The following is a 14,985-nucleotide window of genomic DNA, read 5'->3' as shown; positions in this document are numbered from 1 at the left end:
AAAATGACATTATTCAGGATGAGTGATATATTGCATAGGTGGGTAATGTAGATGCTGCCCCTCCAACACTAGTAAGTACATACGTAATTATTCATAATTCAGAAAAAGCAACTGAGGAGAATAAAGTCAGGAGAGGTGATTTGAAAGGATTAGAAGGGACATCAAGGAATGAGTAGATAGGTAGAGTTATACCTTGGAGGTCTATCCCGGACTGTTACAGGAGCAAAGCCAGGTATCTTTCAGGTGTGATTTTAGGTGTTTTCTAAACTGAGTTATAGAGCTGCAGGTAGTAATATGGGTGGGCAGTTTGTTCCAAATTTTGGGAATGTAGTTAGAAAAGAGTGATTCCTCTGCTATATTATTTGTTTTGGTGTTGAACAGAAGGAATTTGTTGTTGGATCGGAGGGGTTGAAAGGAGTAAGGTTGCAATAGATTTTAGAGGGCAGGGGTCTTGTCTGATTGATGCAGTATTTTATAGGCAAAGGTTAACTGGATAAAGTGTAGTAGTTTAGGGAGTTCTAGCCATTATAACTGCTTTAGAGCTGGATCGGAGAGGTTGAGAGGAGTAAGGTTGCAATAGATTTTAGAGGGCAGGGGTCTTGTCTGATTGATGTAGTATTTTATAGGCAAAGGTTAACTGGATAATGTGTAGTAGTTTAGGAAGTTCTAGCCATTATAACTGCTTTAGAGCTGGATTGGAGGGGTTGAGAGGAGTAAGGTTGCAATAGATTTTAGAGGGCAGGGGTCTTGTCTGATTGATGTAGTATTTTATAGGCAAAGGTTAACTGGATAATGTGTAGTAGTTTAGGAAGTTCTAGCCATTATAACTGCTTTAGAGCTGGATTGGAGGGGTTGAGAGGAGTAAGGTTGCAATAGATTTTAGAGGGCAGGGGTCTTGTCTGATTGATGCAGTATTTTATAGGCAAAGGTTAACTGGATAAAGTGTAGTAGTTTAGGGAGTTCTAGCCATTATAACTGCTGTAGAGCTGAGCAGTGACGTGGCCTGTAAGAGGCACCTGTGGCAAACCCAGCAATTTATAACAAGATTCAAGCTTGGTTAGTTCAGTCATGCGGAGCTTGGTTAGGATTGGGGAAGCATATAGGATAGATAAGAGATGAGTACAAGAGATAGTAACTTTTGTGCGTGTGTTAGGAATTGTTTGTTTCTATATAGGAGACCTAGATTTTTGTGAGTCTTCTTAATGGTTTGCACTATTGTGTATATCAAACTTAAGTTGCTGTCAATTTCTATGCCTAATAACTTGGTATGAGTTGATGGGGTGAGAGCAGTTTTATTTTTGGATAGAATGATGAATGGTTGGGAAGATGAGGTGGATTTTGTTGGACAGAAGAGAAGGAGCTTTGCTTTGTTGGGGTTTAATATAAGCTGAGAGTTGGCGATCCATGATTCAATGGATAGAAATGATTCTTGTGTTTTGGCGTGGAGGTCATGAAGGGAGGAGGCTGTGCATATTAGAGTAGAGTCATCTGCATACTGTATGACTATGGTGTGAGGAGTGATGGTGTGTAGCTGGTTGATAAAGAGAGAGAGAGAAAAGTAGAGATCCAAGGTTGGAGCCTTGTGGAAGTCCTGTGGTGACAGGGAGAAGAGGGGAAAGTTGGTGTTTCCACTGGAGGGCCTGCTGTCGTCCTGATAGGTAGCCATTGAACCAAATGATGGTGGAGTTACTGAGATACTTGTGTTATATATAAATGTGCTAAAATTTATGCATAGTGTATCAGAGTTTACATGGAACCTAGAAGTGCATGTACATCTGTTCAGCTTATTACTGCAAAACAGAGGAGACCAAACATTACAACATTACAATATTGATGCTCGCTATAGCATATGTTTTACAAACACACACACACACACACACACACACACACACACACACACACACACACAGTTATGTATGTTTACACATCTGGGTGAGTATGCTTTCTGTGACATTCAAGCAACAATGAACTGGCAGGAGGAACCTCCTCTGGTGTGACCCACATTTTATTCTACTGTGAATGTAATTAGTTCCATCCCAGCAAACTGATAATACATTCAGAAACTGTTGGCAAGCAATGTTTAAAAACTACATTTTTTAGAATCAGTGAGAAGGGAAATATAGCAGGCAAGGTGAACATTTTGTGTAAGAGTGTATACAGAAGATAGTGGTATAAGTACTGCATTAAAAGCTACTTAAAGCAATTTGCTTTTGTGGAAAAAGAAGCTAAAGAGTTATTATATAAAGATACAGTCCCTTAGATGGTAGAGACTAGAACGGAGTTTATCTAAAGTCACCAAGGCTGTTGGGCCGGGACCCTTATTGTTTTAAGTTTAATAAATGCATGCATCTCAGCTGTTCTAGGTAGGCTTAGGCCTGAATCACAGGACATTCAAGAACGTATGATAATGCTACACATTTATACGGTTAACTATTTAGTGTAAATTTAACAAAAGATTAGCTTAAATGTCAAATGATAACACTCAATATATAAATATTCTTACAGTTCAATAGTAAATAACTACTACAGTAATACAATTAATGGTGTGCATAAGTGTGTGTGTGTGTGTGTGTGTGTGTGTGTGTGTGTGTGTGTGTGTGTGTGTGTGTGTCTCTGTGTGCCTGCATGCATATGTGTTTGTGTTTTATAGTACACTGCATACTTTTCCTGTATGGTGAAGCCCAGAGTAATTTTTTGATATCTAAGGGAGGCTTAAGTACTTCTTATGTTTGAGACAGGCTCGCTGTAACAAGAGTCTCATAAACAGTATAATTTTTGTGCATAGTCTGTTTTATGCACAGTGCAAGTTATTTTTGCCTAATTATAGAAAATGTAATAAGTGCATGATGTTTGTGCAATTTATGGACATGGGCAGTATGCAGTTCATACAAAATGTAAAAATAAACTGGATGTGGAATCATCAATGCTCTATACATCATTTGATGTTATTGTGAACTCTGTTAGCTGCAATGCATTTTGACATTTAAATAGAAAGATTTTCCATGTGGGCTTCAAAACTTGCACTGCCTTTATAGGGGAAGACATCACGGATTACTCACGATAGATCTTCTAACTACAGTTCACATCATCTATGCACAATTTTGTTAATGCACAGATTTCAAATTCAGGGTGCAAGCAACATTCCTGTACAAAACAAAGGGATGCATCAGATACAGGTGTTAATAATATAGTGCTAGCATATTATGAATCCAAGTAGGCATAGTGGTAGAATTTTAGTTTGCTACCTTTATATATATATTTAATATAGGGCAATAGTTCGGCTGTATAATCCTGTTACTAATGAACACTACAGTGAATAATTAATACAGTTCCATATAGTATGCTTAACTGGAACAAAGAAAATCTTTCTTACTCAGATACTATTGCAGTAGTTAATGCAACACTGCTTTTAGTACATGTTTAAGACAAATAGAGAAAATATAATGATTGCAAAAGGCATTACTCACTCCCCCATCCCTTTGGAAATCAATGGAAAAATAAGAAAACCATATCAGTGGAGTTTGGTTTAAAAAGTATTTGTTTCTGTGTATCATCACCTAATTAAGCAATCATGTGTTAGGATTTATTTCTCTTTTGTAATAGACTTTCGACTTACCTTATCTCCTTTTATTCCATCTTTTCCAGGTAATCCATTGTCTCCTTTACCGCCCTGTTAAAAGCAAAAATCTATGTTGAAATTTTCAAGCTATTTAAACATAATGATTATGTTTGACCATTCAGCAACTGGAGGGTTAGGTAAAGATATTTCTCAACACTGCATCACAACAAGCAGCAAATACTAAAACTAGAATGCCAATACTACACAATCAGGACCTGGAGTGATAGTGATGGCTCATCATTTAAAATCACATCATTATTTTTGTAAAGTAACTTTCTTTCACTACTTTTCAATCCTCTAAGGTGGTATTCTAAGATATTTTGTGTGAAGGTAGTGCTATATGACCTGATTTTACAGTAGTGGTGCTGCGGTAGCGTTGTCGCCTCACAGTAAGACGCTGTCCGGTTCGATTCTCAGCTAGAGCATCTTCTGCATGGAGACATGCGTGAATGGGCATACCTTCATTGAAGGTTGTGCATTAGGACTGGTAACTCGGCACATAAAAATCAAATACCAATCATTAGCGGACCAGAGTTCCGCTGTGGCGACCCCTAACCGGTAAAAGCCGAAAGACACAACAACAACTCAGAACATTTTATGAGTATTATATTGTTACTAATATTTTTGATTAAAGTTTCAAAACAAACATGAATAATAATACATTCTCAATAATAATAAAAATTTATGATAATACCAAACTGAATAGAACTTGAATTAATTTTCTTATCTATATATGAGTATTATTTTTGACCCCACTAAAACCATCTCCCTTTAAATGATACTTAACACTACACATTTTTTATACTACAAATTCTCTTACCATCAACGTCAAAAAATGAAACACTCTGGCATTTTGCAACTTCTCCCCTATCATTTTATATATTATTGATAGACAACAACTGAAAGTTGACAAAAAAGAAAAAGGCTTTGGAGTGCTTACAGAAAACAACCTTTCATTTGATACCCATATAATTGCTAGAATCCCACTCCTCCATGATATCACAAGCAATACCAGTGAATTAGTGCCCCCTCTACATACAGAGCTATTATCAAGCCAGTTATAAAATACTGTGCCCTCCTTCTGCAACCTATTCACATTCAGTCTGGTATATTTGGAAAAATAAGACAATTCCTCACAGACATAATTAAAGGAGTAAAAGGCTTGTCTTAAACCAATGGCAACAGCAACTCTATCTCCCACGTATACAATCACCTTCTTAGAGGAGATCTATACCTGACATATGGAGTGCTAAATTTTCCCTTGCTATTCAAAACACTTTGCTTACAATCTCCCCATCGTTAGCAGAACTTAAATATTAATATCAACTGTACCATGACTCATGGCAACTTCTTATCTCAAAGACTCCCTCCTTTATGCATACATCCTCCTTTTCAAACTCATCCCATCAAGCCATACCTTAAGGAAGAAACTGGACAACAGCATGGACAACACAGAACCCAGGGGAACAAATACATGAACAACATAGAACCTCGGGCTTCTAGCTTCTTAGTGGGCAACAGACCATAAACTTGTGCACCAGATTCATGAATGTATTACCTTATTCCATTTCAGAATAGTATTCAAATTCTGTTCTACAGCTTCTGCACTCTGTAAATTGACTTGTGTTTCTGAACTTGTAATGAAATACCAATCACAATAATTTTTACTGTACTTCCTTCCCACAAGCAGGTAGTTTGGTAGTAGAACTCTGAATACATCTTCTTTTCCTTGAGTGCATTACTCTGCATACACTTGAGTTTTTCTGTACTGCATTAGCTTTAGAACTTCCTAAACCTTTACGATGACAGCTTAAATGAATGTTCTGTATTCTGTCACCCACCTTCTCATAACACTAAATATTAACCTAGTTCTGCATGTTTCCAGTAATATTTGGCTGCTCATTCTGACTTCAAACTGAATTTTTAGCATTCAATTCAATAACAAATTCTCTTTTTTTTTTCATAAATTATTTTCTCTAAAGCCACACAAGAACATCTGCCCAGTATATTGGTTGCTTTATCTGACTCTGCAAAGTGATTATGCAAAACAACAGCTTATACTTTATTTTTGTGCATACATTTCAGCCAGACATGTCCCAAGCACTTCACATGTGTATACAATAAGATGATACATATGAATACACCCCTCTTCAGCTTAAAATTTAAAGTCCACATTTTATTGGTAGATGTTGTCACCATATTGCATTATACACCAGTATCCAGTTTAAAAGCAACAATTTTTCTCTAAATTCATTGCTCTTCAGACCAACATTATATTTTTAAACATAGTTTCTGTAGTTGCACATAGCTTCTCTAGACACCATTGAATCTATCATTATTGCATTTAGTACATGCTATATTCAGTAAATGTACTTTATCGATATCCATAAATGTTTCAAGCTTTAAGTGCTCATTACTTTCAACAACATTAATAGTGTGCTGCTGTATTTTTTCAATTTCAAGCACACACACTGCCAACATGACTGCAACTGCCATATAGTCTAATATGTTTGATTTGGTACAGCATGTCATTTTATGGCTAAAGCCATGCCATCTCCTGCAATATATTTTTTAATTGAATTTTCATGTACAGTTTCACTTTTATACACTTTAAACTCCTACTTAATGATTTTAAGTTACATATTGGCAGTACCCTAATCATAACATAAATACTGATTTTTCTTTTTTTTAAATAATTGTATTACTTTTAACATATTTAAACTATATACATATAAAGGAGAAAGGAAGATTCAAAATTATTTTTACATAACAATAGTATTTTCAAATCATCAAAAACTGAACTTCAAAACTGGTTATTAACATCTCCAATCTCCCAAAAGAAGGTTTTATAATACCATTTTAGATCTTATATTCTTTATCTCTTTTTCATTATTCCATAGGATAGTGGTTAATTTTATGAAATGATTGAATCACGGCATTAAATCAGATTTCTGTTTTCTAGCAATTACTTTTCTAGCAGGTGTTTAGATACCCCAGAAAGTGCACTACTGATTGCTGCTTATAACAGAAGGTATTGGAGTATTTACCAAAAGTGTTGCACTTGCAATGTCACATTTATCTACCCATATTGCCTTAAATAAATTATTTATATAATAATTATCAACGTTCCACAATCCACAAATAGATGTATCTAATCTGCTTTGATTATTTTACCACATCTCGAACATTAAAACATTTCCAACTTACTAAATTTTGATATTTGGAATGCTGTAATAAAACTTCTATGAATATATTTCCATGTGAAAATGTTATAATGTAAACTTGAGAAGAAGATAAACCTATAGATTTTAATATCAAAATTCTGTTTTTTTTCTTCCATCTGATAGATCTTCTGCATCTATTTTTTTCAATAAAATTCCAAAATCTATTTTTAAAGTTATCTTTGTTGTTAATCATATTTTTGTAGGCTTTAGAGAGAGACCCCCTTTAAATGTAACATTTTCTTGAATAACAGAAATTAAGTATTTTAATATTTTAGGAAATATATGTTTTTGATTATCATTCATATAGCACAACTTGACCTTTACATTTTTCAAGTATACTATGTAACATTAATTTATGTATACTATCCATACTATATTTTCACAATTTGTTCTAATGTTAACAATGAAGCTTTATCTAAACAATCATACCAAAGTGTTATATTTTCATTTTTAAGAAGTAGCATGTTATTAAGGTTTTGACTTTGTATGAATCCTGGTGTGTATGCAACTGGGAATTATATAAACTTCCATGTTTAAGTGTTGGGAAACTTTAACAAATAGTTTCTAAAAGTCTTCAATATATTCATTGTATAACTTGTATCCAATTTTACTTTTATATCCCCATCTATATAATTTTTAATAATCATAACCATTTATTACTTATTATTTCATCTTTATGTACATCAATATATGTATATGATTTTTTTAATAATTTGTTTGTGTAAACTATTCCATTTACTTGTATAATGTGGACTTAACGAAAGTGTAATCTTATTTAGAATTGTGGCTAAGGAATAGGATTTTAAATCTGGAAAACATCTCTCGCTCTCTCTCTCTCTCTCTCTCTATGATCCCAAATCCTTATCTGATATTTATATGCAATTTTTGGTTATATTGGAGACTTCAAAAAGAAAATTATCATTTTTTTTCTAATTTTTATTAGCTTATCTGGAAACATATCAGTTGATTGTATTATACACAATATTTCACGTAAAACAATTTTTATCAGCATCAATATTTCTTCAAATGTAAAGAAATATGCATTCCATTGTTAGAGTAAAGATTTTATTTCATCAAAAATACTGATAAATACTGATAATGTTAAATTTAATAATTAAATTAATGTCTGAGTAAATATTTTTCCTAAGTATTTGACATTTTTATTACAATCAAAATTATATTTTAATATTTGCATCTACAGTTTGATTAAATAAAATAACTTCATATTTATTATGATTAATATGCATTGAAGAAATTAATTTAAACCAATCAAATTCCTTATTAATTTTAGGGATTGACTTGTTGATATCACCTACTGGTAATACAACGCTATTAGCAAATAACTGCATCTTAGATTGAACAATCTTTGTTAATCTCAAAACCAACTACATTTATATTATGTTTAATACTTTTAATAAATGGTTCTTTTATTAAGGCATATTATAATGGGGACAATGGACATCCTTGCCTTGTACATTTAAGATGTAAGGATTTCCTGTGAAATCTCTTAAGGCAGTGTTTTGTATTCTTCCTGTGAAATAAACAAACCTATTTTCCAAATTCTCTAGAGCCTATGTAAAGATTTTTAATTAAATCTACAAAACTTTCTGGAAATTTAAATTATGTTAATATTTTAAATAAATATTTCTATTCAATTGAATCAAGTGATTTTTCAATATCTAAACTAATCAAAGGTAGTTTTATTTTATAGTTATTTGCTAGATCTACTACTGTGATTATTCTTCTAATACAATCAAATATTAGTCTGTAATAAAGTCAGTTTTGATTTTTACTTATAAGCATATCTATAATTTCTCAAAATCTGTTAAATAATATTGTACAATTTTTATAGTCAACATTTAATAATGAAATTGGTATATAAGTGTTAACTAACTTTATTTTTATCTCTTACTTGCTTAATAATTGAATAAATTATGGTATATTTCAATGGTATATTTCAATGACAGAGTAATTATTTTAAGGTTTAGCATTAGTTTAAAAACATCTTCCATTATTATTTGGTAATACCTTACACATTTTTACAGATAATCCATGAAATCCTACAGCTTTTCTGCTCTTATTTTTTTTATTGCCTCTTTAATGTCTTTTTCAATATTTCTCTATCTGTTCTTCTTTTAATTTCATAGCAACATTCTTCTATAAATATTCATCTAGTACAGTATCACTGATATGAGTTTTATTAATATTTCTTTTCTCCTAAAATTATTTAACAATTTAAAAAAGCATTTCTCCTATATCAGTTTTATTTTTGTCACTGGTTTTAGTATAGTATTTATTTGAACTTTTTATTCATTAATTTGCTTCTTTTAGCTAACATATCTATTTTTTAGTGACACTGCACAGTTTTGTATCTTGACTTTTTCTAAACCTATTTCAGCTTTATGATACAAAATATTTTGTTATTGTGACTTTAATAATTTGTTCACTTTTATTATATTTTCTTTTATTTGCTCTTCAAATTTTAAGTTCTTTTTGTATATCAACTATTTTTCTGTCTTAGTATTATATGACCATTTCCCCATTTTTTTTCTGCGATATGAATTTTTGAAAGTGTCCCATAGAATCTTTCTTACCTTTTGTAATTCCTTCATCCTACAAGCATTACTGTGTCATCATACCTTATGTTATATACCTCTGTATTTCTGCTTCCATATCTTTGTCACCATACCAACATGTAGCACCAAACTGCCTATTTCTTCTACTCATACCATCACTTCTTTACCTCCAAGCAAATATCACATCTTGCCCTACTATACTTCCTTCTTTTGGATTCTCCTTCCAAGTCAGCTAGTAACAGTGGCACACACTGCCCATACTCTCATTATGATAACATATCATAAATTGCATATATATTATTATGTGAATTATATTTTATTATGCATGTATGAACCTGATAACCTTATGATGTTGTTCTAATGAATGGATTTAATGCCTTTTTTGTTAATTTTAGTCTGTATGTTCATTTTGTATGTAATATTTGTGGAGCTTTTCTCCTGAGGCCTCCACGGAAAATGGGTTTCTGACCCAGTGGACTTTCCCAGTTAAATATTTATAAATAAATAAAGTTCTTTGTTATCATTAAATGAGAGGAAATAATCAATTTGCACTAAAATGTTTTTTTAAATCATTACATCTAAGTGATGCCTCCAAGTGTGTCTGCAGTTACCTCCTACTGGTATCTCTAGGTGTCAGATATTGCTTGTTCATATTTGACACCTAGAGATGTCAGTAGGTGTCAAATATTGCTTGTTCATATTTGCAACAATAATTCCAAAACCATGCTATATACAAGGTTTTAAACGATTTCTTGTCAAAGCTTACACAATGGCAAACTCAACTGCATTAACATTTGACCTCTGCCTAGTGCAGGTAGAGATATCAACTGCTGTTTTTATCATATTAATTTATATAGATATAATGTTTACATTTTTTCTAAATATCTCATCAACCAAGTAATACAGACAGAACTCCCTAGCCTCATATAAAATCTCTCAGCTAGATAAATAGAATGCTGATGACAGTATGTGTGTAACTTGATGGTTGCTGAAATATTGTAAGTTGCTTACAAAATATTACAAACCTAATAGTTACCTGTGTTTACTGTGATTTATAAAATACACTTATCTAACACTTTAGCTGAAAATGGAATTGTAATATTTTGCCACAACTAGTATATTTTTTCTCTGTGGTGCAACTAAAATACTCAACCATAATAAGACTACCCTTCCAAATACTTTGCAAAATTTCAAGATAATCCTTAATTGTATTTATGCCCAATCCTGGTATCCAATAAAAGTTAACCAATGTATATACTCTATTATTATATTGAATAACTACAGCTGAAAATATGTATTTGCAGTCTTTAAATGTAGCCAAGATCTTTGGCATAACTTCTGCCTTTTCCATAAAATAGTCATTCCTCTTCTTTATCAATACAGGAAGAAACAATAATTTTGTAACTTAAGCTATTGAGCAAATGTATATACTTCTCTATTATGTGTGCTTCCTGAAGATATATAACATCAGCTTAATTTAATTTTAAATATTTTGATAGTGCCCTTCTTTAATGCTACTATGTAATCCATTTATATTAATAGTGCATAATTTTAATTTATTAATATTTTAATTTCAAGACTTTGATACCTTGAACAAATTGAAATATGCTAGTTAAATTATCTACACTTAATAATGAAAACTGTATCACATTAAGTAGTAAATAATTGTCCCTATTTATTATTATATATGTTGAAACTTTTCTTCCAAATTCTAAAATGATACATGTACATATTATTAAAAGTACCATTCTAGTATGCAAACAAAACATATTTACAACCCTATTATCTATTGATACAAAGTTCCTAACCTATCTAAACCTACAGACAGATTATCTAAACTTCAACTTCTCTATCAGTTCAAATCTTACCCTATGCTACTGTAATTAGCATATAATGTCTTGAAAATCTATTTAATTAATTATATTGAATGCAAATAATCAAAATAATTTAGAAAATAAAAGTTTTTATTTATCAACTTAGATTAATAATAATTAATTCTGCATAAAATAATGTAGTATCCCTAGGTTGATAGAAAATAAAATGGAATTAATTTACTATGTAGAATATTTTATTGACCACCTTTTTTATTTCTCTCATTTTCTTTTACCCTTTTTTCTTCCTTTTGCCTTCTTATTTCCTCTTTTTCTTTCATCTTTATTCTCCTTTTACTTTTTCTTTTCATTATTTCTATTCCACTGAGATACTGTAGTTCTAACTACCTATTATATCCACATATCAATATATGTCAGGCATGTACATAAATGACTTACGCTATACCTGTCCCGAGTTCAACATTTTATACAACTGAACATTTTTTAATAATTATTAATATTAAAATAAAGGTATCTATGCAAAGATTTCAAGACACTCTAAATCTTCTAGACTTTATTGTATATTTCAAAGCCATATGCATGCCCTTCCATTGTTTCTTTGTGAATTCCATATCTAATCTCTCTATCCACTTTTTCTTTCCTCTTCTGATTATTATGTAATATTTTATATGCTCTACTAACTAGCCCTTTTTAACAGAAGTGTCTGTTCTAGAGTCAGTTAAAAAGTCATCCAGTGTAGGCCTTTCATTTAGGATTCCCCTGACAGAACTGAATCATTCAGATGTTTGGATCAGTTGTTCATTTCTTGTGAAGGTAAGATGAAGGGACAACCTGTGTCAAAACAGATCATTTATAAATGACTGTTATACCCACTATATCAAAACTATTCCAGGCAGGGTCAAGGCCCACTCTACTAGATCCTTGGCCTCATTTACATTTTCTTGGAATGGGATGGATTCTAAAAGTATTCTAGAAGCTGCTATTTGGTCCTCTGTACATTTTATTTACAAAGCAGTATAAGCGTGATTCCTTTTCTAGGTCCAGATAATGCTTTGCTAGGATCATTCTCCAAGGGTTCTTGGACTCTTCTCCTTCTACTTCCAGATGTATTTACCTAAGGAAACCTTGACAGTCTGAGTCATTGAAGGTGCCTTGAAGCTTTGGAAGCTGGCCGGCTGTTATATCCTTGGTAGGATATAATACCCATACAGCTAATGCTACTACAGCAGTGATAATTTGAACATCTACTGTCATTTTATTTATTTTATTTTATTTTTATTTTACATTTGTTGACCGGGCTAGTCCAGCTGGATAATTTCCATTTTCAGTGGAGGCCCGGGGAGAAAAGCGTACTTCTACTTACACAACTGTACTTCCTTAAGAAAGTCACTGTCAGTGCAGTTTTTATGTCTGCACAAGCAGAGACTTCTTCCTTTTTTTTACTGATTTCTCTTTTCTCTGTGATTGTGCAACTGAAGATGTGATATATGGAAACATGCATACGTTTGGCATGAAGAGGATTAGCCTCTGCAAAAAGACTTTTTACAAAACATCTTATCAAGTTGAAGGTCTTACTGGTTATTTTCTTCTAGTTGAACCTTTTATTATCTGTAACTAGGGAAGACATAAAGGAAACTTGATGGTCTCCTCTCTTGTGAAATAAAGAAACGTGGCACTCTAGAAATATTCTGACTCATTTCTAAGGCCACTCAATGTAAGATACAGCTCAAAAGCGTAACTCTTCTAGGAACTGCAGTTTTCAGTGAAATTCTCCTGTAATTTCAGAAGTGTTAGTAGTTGTAGGGTAATTATCTCAATTCAAAATGTGAAACAATGGAGAGAAAATGCAGAGTTGGTTCAGTGGGGAGTTAGTTTTGTGACCCTGAGATTAGGAATGACTGTGCAATGAGGCCACACTATTTTAGTGATATTTCATCAAACTACAAAAACAATGTTAGAACTGCAATGTGAATACTAAGGGTGGTTGCCTGCACAAATCTTTATCAAGATTACTTTTGATCTGATCATATACAGCAAATCTGGAACAGCCTGAAGTACAATATGGCAGCAAGAAAATTTAGCAAGTCCAAAACCCAAAATACATCACAGTACCACAAATAAAGCTTTCTTCTAACACCACATAAGATCTGAACCTTCTCCTCCTCTGTACCTCTCAGCCAGCAGATATTGAAGATAGGAACAAATGTCCTTTAAAAGTTGGAACATCCAGCTAAAAATATGGACATCTAATTAGCATAAAATCTGATTACCAGGTAGCACATTACTCTAAATGCTTCCAGTAGAAATGTAGGATACTACTCAGAAACATGTTTAAAAAACAGAGTTCTCTGATTCCTTTTCTTTTCCATTGTTCATAGGTTCATATGTTCATAGGTTCATACTAGGCTATCTGCCCAAGGGCATTTATAAGCCTAGCCCATAGTTATGTGGCTTTCGCCACCCCTTTAGTTTGAATAAAAACTATGCCTATCATTTTTCTGTGCCTCTGTCAAGCAGTGACACTGAAGTAATCCCTGGGGTATATCTGCGATCTCCCATCCGTTGGTCAAGATTCCTCTTGAACAAGGCCAGCGAGGTGCTCTGCCTCACATGTACCGGGATTTTGTTCCACAGCATAGGGAGTCTCTGGGTGATGAATCTGTCCCTCCAGCATGTTCTATTTATAACCGTGTCAAGGTTTAAGTCTCCGCCCTTGTGGTTCTGAGGGATCTAGATTTTTGAGGTGAAGCATATTCATCAAATCTGGGTTTGACATGGCCTTATATGTCAGGCACAGGTCACCTCTGAGCAAGCGGTATGAGACTGAATAAAGCTGGAGTTCTTTCAGTCGGGCAGCATAAGACATATTTTTGAGACCCTTTATCCTTTTGGTGAGGAACTTTTGGGGCCTTTCAAGCTGCATCAGGTGTCTGGTCAGATACATTCCGAACAGGGCATTGTACTCAATCATAGGTCTAATGAGTGATGAGTACAGGGGACGATGACCTCCCTTGATCTAGATGTGAATCCCTTCATGATCAGGTGGGCGATATAGAAGGTTTTCCTAACTACTTTAGCAACATGAGTGTCAAACGAAAGACTACTGTCAACTTGGGTCCCCAGATCCCTGATGACTTTTTCTGTGCTCAGTGGATTGTCACCTATATGGTAGCTAGGGGTAACCTTGTTTTTCCCGAAGGGTATGACTATGCATTTTTGGCGTTTAACTTCAGGCCATGGCTCTGGCACCAGTTATCCGTTTCTGTGAGGCCCTTCTGGAGGATATCTGTGTCAGATGTGTTTTCGACTATGGCACCCAGTTTGCAGTCATCTGCAAACTTTGTCAGCCATAACCCTCCTGTGTTTGCTTGTACTTCAGAAAAGTAGATGCCGAACAAGAGTGGACCCAGGACTGAGCCCTGTGGGACACCACTTGTGACAGGCTTTGAGTCTGACATGGCTCCAGCAACTCTGACCCTGTGGGTTCTGTCGCTTAGCCAGTTTGCAACCCATCTTGTGATGTATGGGTTTACATTCAAGCTGATGAGTTTTTCGATGATACCTGAGTGGGGTATTGTGTGAAGGCCTTTGCCAGGTCGAGGTAGGCTGTATGGACTGCCTTTCCCTCATCAATGGCCTTGGTGACTGTCTCGAAAAAGTCAACCAAGTTTAAGAGGCAGGATCTGCCTTTGACAAAGCCAAGCTGGGTTGGATCCAAAGTCTGCAAGTTCCCT

At 33.6% G+C, this 14,985-nt stretch overlaps 1 protein-coding gene across 5 annotated transcripts in view; it reads right to left on the bottom strand.

Moving 5' to 3' along the window:
* Window positions 1-14,985, bottom strand: part of COL16A1 (collagen type XVI alpha 1 chain) — a 3,146,845-nt gene that overhangs the window by 1,248,242 nt on the left and 1,883,618 nt on the right. For all 5 annotated transcript variants that reach the window (XM_044082765.1, XM_044082783.1, XM_044082773.1 and 2 more), the window contains exon 29: window positions 3,617-3,670. In XM_044082765.1, the coding sequence (XP_043938700.1) occupies window positions 3,617-3,670 (54 nt within the window). The remainder of the gene's footprint in view (window positions 1-3,616; window positions 3,671-14,985) is intronic.

Source organism: Protopterus annectens, chromosome 1.part1 (assembly GCF_019279795.1).
Source record: "Protopterus annectens isolate FY-2018-M chromosome 1.part1, PAN1.0, whole genome shotgun sequence".
Classification (NCBI taxonomy): domain Eukaryota; kingdom Metazoa; phylum Chordata; order Ceratodontiformes; family Protopteridae; genus Protopterus; species Protopterus annectens.
This window is presented reverse-complemented; position numbering and strand designations above follow the sequence as displayed.